Genomic DNA, 10,539 nt, shown 5'->3' on the forward strand with positions numbered 1-10,539 from the left:
GACCAGGCTCTTCCTTCACCCTGGTTCCAACAGAGTTCCACACTGATCTTTTACTTTCTTTTTGGCGTTTATGGGTTGAAAAGTCTGGAAACTGCCACAGCTGCTAGTGATTCACTCTCCTGAAACCTACTCTGGCCGTTGCTGGTGGGGGCTACCCTGGGGCCTGTAACTACATGGCTTCTGCCAGACTGAGCCCAGCTCCCAGCATGCTGCAATAGACTCTTCCTGTTGGCCTGCTGGGCTGCCTTCAGCAGGAGATTTGTTTCTCTCTGTCACTTTGTGGGTTCTGTAGCTTTAAAATTTGTTTAGAGTCATTTTTTTTTTACAGGTATTGGAAGTGGTTGGAGCCAGAGCCCATGCCAAGTTTGTGCTTCTACTCTGCCATCTTGGCTCTGCCCATCTGATTGATTCTTTAAGTGAGCCTTGATTCCTCTCCCTCACCTCCCATAATCAGTCTGTCTCTTCTCTACTTGCACCACTATCTGCCTGCTTCAAGTCCTCCTCAACCCCTCCACACACACCCCACTCCAGACTATGGAAATAACCTTCCAGAACATTTTCCCCCCAGCCACCAGAATATCTTCCTAAGGCAGTTCCCCACTCCAGCATCTTCAGCTGCTTCCTCTTGCTGCTATAATAAAATTCGTCAGTTTGGCCTTTAAAGCTCTGAAGAATTTGGCTGCAACTTAACTTTACAACCTTATTTCCCACTATTCCCCTATGCACACTGTATGCTCTGGCCCAACTGGCCTTTTTCTGTTCCTTGATTTGGCATTCCTCTTCCTGCTTCTTGCCTTTTCACAAGCTATCCAACATAAGTAAAATGTATTCCTTCTGCTTTCTTCAAGGTTCTCCTCAAGAGTTACCTCCTTCAGGAAGCGTTTCCTGACCCACTTAAACCTTCTCTCCACCCCCCCTAAGATATAGGCATTCTTTCCCTACTCAAATGATTTTGCCTCTATTTATATTTATATATAATAGAATGTAGCTCCTTGAGGGCAAATAACTGGGGGGAGGGGATAGTATCCTCAGTGCCTGGAACATTCTCTTCTACGTGATTAATGAATGAATTGAACACAGACAAGAAAACCTTGTTTTTAAAAAAAAGGGCTATGAACAACCAAAAGAAATGTCACAAAGTTCATGAAGTTTACTAATCTGAGAGATCCTTGAGTAGTTACTCTTCACTCTTTATACAGTTCTAATTATTGTATGACCCAATATCTAGATCCCCCTCCCAAGATTAGAAGAAGGGAAGAGCTGCTTCATATATATGAGAAGTCATATCTAACAGGTTGGCAGTGAGTAAACAAGAAAGAGAAAACTAAGACCAAAAGCTTTCCTATAATAAAGAGAGCACTAAATTTGGCAACAGTTGAGCTTACTGACCTTCTCAGGGCCTTAGTTCTTCTGTAAAATGAGGAGTGTGGACTAGATGGCCTGTAAACTCCCTTCTAGCTATAGATCCATAATCTCAAACTCAAGAATCTGAGGTCACTTAGAGAGAGGAGCCAGTAGCCCTTCATAGATGCTGAGGGCATTATTTGTTTTCATTGAAGTTTGTCATGGCGACTGAGTCAAAAAAGATAACCAAATGATGTCTGGTCTACTCTCTTTAAGAAGGTGTATACTTAGGGGCGGCCAGATAGCACAGCGAGTAAGAGCACCGGCCCCAGAGTCGGGATGATCTGTGATCGAATCCGGGCTCAGACACTTAGCACCCACCCAGAAACACCTGGCCGTGTAACCTTGAACAAGTTACTTAACCCCAATTACTTTAAAAAAAAAAAAAAGGTGTATACTTTAAGAAGTATATAATACATTTCACAAAGATTTCCATCAAAAATGATTAAAATGGGTGTTGGTGATTAAATGAGTACTCAGGCTACCGAAGAAAGAGTTGATAAATCCAATTAACTGAGATTTTTCTATAGTGCTGCTGTACTATAGATAAGGACCAAGGTTAACTTTTCAGAACAAGCCATATCATATCATTTTAGAAAGGGATGTGTGTTTGTGTACATAGTGAATTGATGGTTGGGTCTTTCCCCTGCAGATTTTATTTGGAGTCAAGAAGAGCCACAGAATATGGGTCCGTGGTTTTTTATCTCCCCAAGATTTGAAAAACAGCTAGCCTGCAAGGTAAGGCTTTTGACTTTTTGATTTATTTTGCTTTGTTTTTCTGGAGTATGTAAAAAGAAATTTAATCATTGCTTACCATTTAAACTTTTTTAATGCCCATATTCACGAATTCCACGAAGCAAATTCCAAGAAGCATTAATGATAGTTGACTTTGGAACCAGAAAGACCTGGCTCCTACCTCTTAACTACTACCCCTGATTCGTTCTGGCTGTGTGTGGCCCTAGACAAAGTACTTAATCTTTCAGTGCCTCAGGCAGCTCCCTAAAGTTTCACAACAGGGGCCAGCCTGTGTTGGCATTGGGAGTTTCCTCCCTAGAAATTCCGTATACCAACAAAATCATAGGTCTGATTTTCCAAAAAGAGATTCACACAAACTAATCATTTTTTCAAAATAGAGTATAAAGTCACTTATCAAGCTATTTATGTGTGTATACCAGCAACATGTCCCTAAAAACCTTATCTCCTGGCTGCCTCTATTATTTGATTGCTCAGGATTTCTTGACCCAGAAATAGGGTTTCTGAGCATTATGGGAGAGCAAGGTGATCTATCTAGGTGACCTGAATGACAGAAGCTGTATTGTAAATTGTGCTTAACTTCTGCAGTTAAGGAATTGGGAAACCAAGAACATTTACTCCTCTAGTACTGTTTTTAAGATTGGTATATGTCCAATACCAAACTACCCCACAAATACATATATGTACATATGCAATGCATATTTTATATGTATGTGTATATGTACGTGTGTGCACATATGTGTATATGTATTCTTAGAGGGGAATTAGAAATTTTACAATTATCCTTTTCATTTTGTTCTTACTACTAACTGTTAAAGGATTTCTAGCTTGGTTAGTGCAATTAACACATGTGTTTTTAAATCTGATGTGAAAGTCAAGGGCAACCAAACCTGAACCAGACTCAAACATTTATACACAAAAAGTACATATGTGAGGCCAGAACTCAGGTACTAAACACACACATATATGTATGTGTGTATTTACCTGCATTCACAGACATGCATGTACACACATACGGTATGTAGGTGGTGCCGTGGAGAGAGTGCTGGGCCTGGAGGCGGGAAGACCTGAATGAGTATGCACTCTCAGATACTTAAAGTATGAGCTGTCTGAACTTGGGCAAGTCACTTATCTTCTGCTTGTCTTAGTCCTTATCTGTGTAATGAGGATTAATAATAGCACCTAACTCTGAGGACCAGATGAGATAATAACTGTGAAGTGTTTAGCACAGCACCTGGCACATAGTCAGTACAATATAAATGTTAGCTATTATTATTGTTGTTGTTGTTATGATTATTACTTAATATGAGTGCATTAATACAACTTAAGGATAAACAAGCTGTACAAGTAGAATAAGAGCATTGGTTCTGGAGTCAGAGGACCTGGATTCAAATCCTGTCTCTGACCCTTATTGTGTACGTCACCTATCCTCCTTTGGCTTCAATTTTCTCATCTGTAAAATGAAGGGACTCAACATAGGTGGCCTCTGAGATCCCTTCTAGCCCTACATCTAAGCTAGAATCTAAAACATGATTTTTTTCCCCACTCTAATCACAGCTTCGTCTGGTAAGCCGACCTCCTTTACCAGCACCGGCTGTAGGAATTGGAACCATACATCTGCAGCAGCAGGAAGAGATCCTCACTAAGACCTTTGCTTGAGGCCTTTCTCTGAAGAAATGCTACTTCCTTTCAGAAACTGCTTTAAAAAGAAGGGCCTCTGTTCCTAATTCAAGCTTGAGCTCCCAGGCTGTCATTCTCTGAGAAGTGGGACCTTACAAGGGCAGATGATTGTCAACAGAGAAAACAGGATGGAGAGGCCTGCATATGAACTTTTTTGTGAACTTAATTTGTTTACAGTAGCTATTTTGCTTTGGCCAGGGCTACACTGTCCAAGCAAGGTAGAGAATCTAGGCCTTTCCCCCCCAAAACACTTTTATTCTAGTTTTCTGGGTATGAATGCGCAAAGGATCTGTGATTTCATCAGCATTCCAGTTTGGAAACTTTTCCCACCAACACAGATCATAACAGATTAAGTCTGTGACTTAGTAGAGAAGTTTTGGGAAGTTACTTGAGTTGTATAGAGTATCTCCAAAGTCCAAGTGCAGTTTTAAGCTTTAATAACTTAAAACCGTGCCAAGACTTTTGAGACACCTTGCATAGTATTTCACATACTGGTTAAGTGATCTGATCAGAACCACAGCCAGTAAGTTTTAGAGACAGCACTTGAACTACAGTCTTCCTAATTTCAGGGCCATTACTCTTCCTCTACACCAAATTGCCTCTACAATTTTCTTGATTTTACAAACAAAATGATTTCATGCTTGAGTCACAGTTGTATATTATCTCCATTGTTCATTTCACTTGTTATTATAGGCCTAACTTAAGTTTCATTGCTTTTTATGTTTCTTCCTTCCCACAATTCTTCTGACTACCAATAGCTTTGGATTACAGTATGTCTTAGATTCTGGGATGCTTTCTGTTAAAGCTGTTTTAAAAACGTTTCATCAAGTGCTTCAGAAAAGCTAGGTTGTTCCTAATTTATGTTCTTAAAGGTTGGTGTGCTTTACTTGTCCAGCTATAATTACCCTTTTTAATTAAAAGGTTTGTGATCTGTAAGCTACAGTAATATTGCCTTTCAGATAGGTGAGATTTGGGTGCTTAGATGAAAATGACCCTATAGCTTCTTATCAGAGCATCCTTTCTCTTTCAAATTGCTTTTATAAATAGTAACTATAACCTTTGGAGAAATGCTAGGAAGATTTCAGCACTCTGACTGTTATCTGTAGGAACCATTCATAGGGAATTGTGGTTATTTGGGGGTGTATAAGAAGCACTAGAATAGAAGAATCTTCTTGACCCAAAATTGTCAGGGTCTATCTGAGGTCATTGTCCTCGATGAAGAATTCTGAAATGATATCTTGTACTGGAGGCTTAACTAAGTAGGTTCAGTCCAGTTAAAAACCCATATCATAATAGGAAGTTTCCACTGCTGCTGAGTACCTGTACCTTTATTGCTGTTACCCCCAACAAGAGATACCCCAGAGATACTAGAAAGATGGAATGGACATATCCTATATGTACTTTTTTTTTGCATATAATTGGTACAGGTGGATTATGCTTATCAGCTTTTCCTGCTTTGGCAACAGGTCCATCACTAACTGTTATTTGAAACATATAATAAGTGGGTGTATTGATTTAAAGCATTATATACAACAGTAATACTAATTTTTCTTTTATTCATTTACTCTTTAATGTTCCTTCTCTGTGTAAAGACATAACTGTGCCTGTCATAAATTGCTAAAATTTCAAAGGTCAGTGTAAGGTGAGACTTGTTATTACTGAGTTCCAATTTTAACTGGAGAAAATTAAAGCTGTAACACCATCTAATCTTTTCAAACCTCTGCAGTTTTTGAGCAAAAGGGAATGTACGTGACCAAATTAAGCCACTTTCTTAAGCAGCTTCCCAACTTTTAATTTTACACATTAATCAACTCCTCTTCATTTCATTCCTCTATAACCTCAAGTATGAAACATAAAGACTCAATTTTTCTTCTGTTATCTTGACCTTGCTTGCTTCCACTTATATTTTGGATGTCCAAGCAAGAAAGAAATGTCCAAAGAGTTTCAAATAAGCTATGTTCCTTGTTAATTAAACTTTTATTTCATTTTTCTCCTAGATATGGGAAGAATCTTTAAATAACTCTAAAATGCTTAAAATAATCTATCTCTCATATTCCCTATTGTATCCATCCATGTATGTGTTGAAATAAAATTCAAATTTACCCAAAAAGTGTTAGGGTTTTGAGGAAAACATAAAGAACTGTTTGAATTGCAAAATTTTAAGATGTAAAGCTGTTTGCCAAAACTATTATGTTGAGTTAATGAAAAAAAAAAAGTGTGAGTACACAACTGTGAAAATTCTTAGGCTTAAATAAAATTACATCTTTTACTTAAAATGTTGACATCATTTTCAATTACTTGTCACAACAAGGATACCTAAAAACCTCTCCTGAATACTTTTTAGGCCCATTACACTTTTTTTTTTTCATATGCTTTATTAACTTCTGGTTTACATCATTCATTTCCGCTAGATTTTGAGTTACAAATTTTTCCCTTTTTTTCCCCTACCCTCTGCCCCAAAAAAGAGGTCCCACAGGATATTCCCTCCTCCAATCTGCTCTCTCCCATACCCCCTTCGACTTTTCCAGTAGGGTATGGTGGATCTCTATGCCCCAGTGCTTGTATATCTTATTTCCCAATTACATGTAAAATAGTATTAATTATACTATATATATATATATATGTACACACACACATGTATATATTTGAATATTTGATTTTAAAATTTTGAATTCCAGATTCATTCCCTTCCTCCCTTGTCACCCACCATTACTGGGAAGATAAGCAATTCAGTATATGTCGTACATGTGTAGCTGTGCAAAACATTACCATAGTAGATATATTATAAAAGACTAACTATATTTCCCTCCCTCCTATCCCACCTCCCGCTTGTTCTGTTCTCTGCTTTGATCCTGTCCCTTTTCAAAAGTGGGTGCTTCCAACTTCCCTCCCCCCCAGCCTTCCCTCCTTTCCATCATCTCCCCTCTCATCCCCTTCCCCCCTACTCTCCTGTAGGGTGAGATACCCTATTTAGGGTGTATTTCACTCCCTCCTCAAGCCAAATTCAATGAGAATAAAGTTTTGCCTTTTTGCCTTCCTGTTCTTTCCCTCCATTGTAACTATTTTCCCTTTCCTCTTCTATATGAGATAATTTACCCCATTCTGTCTCACCCCATCTCCTCTCATTACATTCCTCTCTCACCTCTTAATTTCACCTTTTAAGTATCATCCCTTCCTATTAAATTGGTCCTATGCCTTCTATCTATGTATACTTGTAAACATATATACACACATTCACATATGTATTCATATGCCCATATACCCTCCTGTATAGACATATATATATTTCTATTTCCTTCAACTATTTTCATAATGAGAAAAGTTTCATCAGTTATAATTATCATTTTTCCATGTAGGAATGTAAATAGCTCAACTTTGATAAGTTCCTTATGATTTCTTTTTCCTGTTTACCTTCTCATGCTTCTCTTGCTTCTTGTATCTAAATGTCGAATTTTCTATTCAGCTATGGTTTTTTTCATCAAGAATACTTGAAAGTCCTCTATTCCACTGAATGCCCATATTTTCCCCTGAAACATGATACTCAGTTTTGCTGGGTAGGTGACTCTTGGTTTTAATCCCAGCTCCTTTACCCTCTGGAATATCATATTCCAAGCCCTTTGATCCCTCAGTGTAGAAGCTACCAGATCCTGTGTTATCCTGATTGTGTTTCCATAATATTCAAATTGTTTCTTCCTGGCTGCTTATAATATTCTCTCCTTGATCTGGGAATTTAGGAACCTGGCTATAATATTCCTAGGAGTTTTCTTTTTGGGATCTTTTTCAGGAGGTGATTGGTGGATTCTTTCAACCTCTATTTTGCCCTCTGGTTCTAAAACATCAGGGCAGTTTTCCTTGAGAATTTCTTGGAGGATGATTTCTAGGTTCTTTCTTTGATCATGGCTTTCAGGTAGTCCAATAATTTTTAAATTATCTCTCCTGGATCTATTTTCCAGGTCAGTGGTTTTTCAATGAGATATTTCACATTACCTTCTATTCTTTCATTTGTTTGGATCTGTTTAACAGCATCTTGATTTCTCATAAAAGTCACTAGTTTCCCTTTGCTCCAATCTAATTCTGAAGGAATGATTCTCTTCAGTGAGAGTGAGCTTTTGAGATTCTTTTTCCATCTGGCAAATTTGGCTTTTTAAGGCATTCTTCTACTCATTGGCTTTTTGAGCCTCTTTTGCTATTTGAGTTAGTCTATTTTTTAAGGTGTGATTTTCCTCAGTCAGGCTGTTGACTCTCATTTCATAATTTTCTTGCATTGTTCTCATTTCTCTTCCCAATTTTTCCTTCCACTTCTCTTATTTTCTTCTTAAGGTCCTCAATGGCCTGTAACCAGCTCATATTTTTCTTTGAACCTTTTTGGTGCAGGAGTTCTGACTTCACTGTCTTCCTCCTGTTCCATGCTTTGATCCTTTTTGTCACCAAAACAGGAGTATAAAGTTGGGGTGCCCTGTTTATTTTGCTTCCTCTGCCTGCTCATGTCACCACTCAGTCACTTCACCCCTGAGCATTTTGCCACAGTAGGACTCTGCCACCAGACAGGGGAGTTTCATCCCAAACGCTGGGATCTTCTCAGCTGCCGAAAGTATTAGTTGAGTGCCCTCTCTGAAGGCTCCACAGGCTCTGGCAAGCTGGTTGCATACCCCAGGACCTCCACACTGGTCTGCAATCCAGATCCAAGCAGGTTAAAGCAAGAGCAATTACCCCTTAGACTGGTCACTTGGTCCACCTACACTTTGCAGGCCAGGAGCTAAAGCTGCCATGTGGCATGGCTCCTCAGCAGCTTCTCATCCAGGGGGCAAAAGCCAACTCACTCCCAACTACTGGATCCCAAAGTCCATGCTGCACTGACCTCTCACTTTGTCCTTAGCATCTATGTGTTGATAATTCTGGAAACCGCCACAGCTGCTGGTGATCTGAAGTCCCTCCAGCCTGTGGTTGGTCAGGCCTGCCCTGGGGCTAAAACCTCTGGCCCCCCTGGGGCTGGGTCAGCTCCCAGGGTGCTGTGCTGGCTGCTTAGTGCCAGGCTGTCCTCAGTGGGAGGTTAGCTTCTCTGTGTCATTTTGTGGGTTCTGTAGCTCCAAAGTTTGTTCAGAGTCTCCTTTTACATGAATTGGGGGAGGTGGAAGCTGGAGCTCCTGGGAAGTCCTGTTTCTATTCTGCCATCTTTATTCCACCCCCTGAGACAGGCCCATTACATTTTATTATTTTTTCCAATTACATGTAAAAACAATTTTTAGCATCTTTTTAAAAAAATTTTTGAGTTCGAAATTCTCTCCCTCTTCCTTGAGAAAGGTAGGCATTTTGATACAGATAATACATGTGCAGTCATGCAAAACATAGTTCCATATTAGCCATGTTGCAAAAAAAACACTGACAAAAAATCTCCAAGGAAAATAAAGTTTAAAAAGTATGCTTTGATCTGCATGCAGACTCCCATCAGTTTTTTCTTGGAGATGGATAGCATCATGAATACTTTTGTAAGGACTTTTAAAGAATTTTTTAAATAATGTGCACAACCACCCCCTAATTATTCTCTAACCTGTCTGCCTTCTGAGTGGTGTCTCACAAATTCCGTTTTCTTAATGTGAGGACCACTGTTATGTATCATATCTTACCTGCTTTTCTGTCACCTCTTTGCTCCCCCATCTAGCCCTCAATTACAAAAGAGCACTTTCTTTTTCAAGATAACTTCACATTTGACAGCAAATTAAACCTTTTAAAATCTATGTTTCTACTATTGATAATAACATTATTTCAGGTTTTTAGCCCTTTTCTAGAAATATTTTTAGTGATGGTCAGTATTTGTATCGATTGGAAATTTAAAGTTCCTGTAATTCCCTTTTTAAGGATGAAATATTTAAGATAAATAGCTTTCAGTGGTATAGGTAAGTGTATGCCTTTAGCTAAGTTAATCTGAGATCTAGCTGGAGATCTTAAGTAATTTGTAAAGCCATTTCAAATAATCAGCTAGTATTTTCATTAAATATTTACTCTATTCCAAGGATTGTGCTTGGTATTCCTAAATATAATGAGGGAATAATACTAGGGTACTTATTATACTTGCAGGAAATGTTCAGAGTGTAAGGTATATGGGCTGTTCAGGGTGGGACTAACACCCCTGCTGTGAGGGCTGGGCGGAGCCCTTTTCATGGCTGCTGATTTACTTTTGGTGCACACCTAATATCCATCTCCTCACCTGGGACTCCAAGAAGCTGTGGCATTCACATCAACCACACACCACTAAAACTCTCAGCAGGTGGGCTAAACCAGGTTGAGGGAAACTTACAGTCCTCAAACCCACCAGTGAAGCATCCCCAGACATGTAAAGACTTCCTCTGGTGTAATGGGCAGGTAAGAATAATTTGTTCCAATGGCCATGAAGGTGGCTGAAGCAGGTGCTATGGAGTGTTTAGAGCTTGATCAGAAAGCAAAGATGCCAGGGTCATTCATTGCATCCCAGGCCACTGCCAGTCATCTTGACTTTTGTCCTTCCATTGGACTTCGATGACTCAGGTAGAGAAAGTAAGGCTGAGGATTGCACAAATCTGCCTCAGTTAAATCCAATAAATCCACTTGCAAATCAAGACATCACCTATCATCCACTATTTTATCCCAATATCATGATGTCATTGGTCTTCTTTGAAAATGAAGGATGAATAACATTTTTTTCAATGTTCATAAATGTTGCAGTTC

General features: G+C 39.1%; 1 protein-coding gene across 1 annotated transcript in view; it reads left to right on the top strand.

Moving 5' to 3' along the window:
• Positions 1-6,113, top strand: part of LOC138175837 (2-oxoadipate dehydrogenase complex component E1-like) — a 68,627-nt gene extending 62,514 nt beyond the window's left edge. The window contains exons 16-17 of the mRNA XM_069106402.1: positions 2,057-2,142; positions 3,715-6,113. Of these exons, the coding sequence (XP_068962503.1) occupies positions 2,057-2,142; positions 3,715-3,816 (188 nt within the window). The 3' untranslated portion in view covers positions 3,817-6,113. The remainder of the gene's footprint in view (positions 1-2,056; positions 2,143-3,714) is intronic.
• Positions 6,114-10,539: the final 4,426 nt, after the last annotated feature.

Source organism: Petaurus breviceps, unplaced genomic scaffold, assembly GCF_028583685.1.
Source record: "Petaurus breviceps papuanus isolate PSGF00001 unplaced genomic scaffold, PetGlider_PUasm1.0 79, whole genome shotgun sequence".
Taxonomy (NCBI): Eukaryota; Metazoa; Chordata; class Mammalia; order Diprotodontia; family Petauridae; genus Petaurus; species Petaurus breviceps.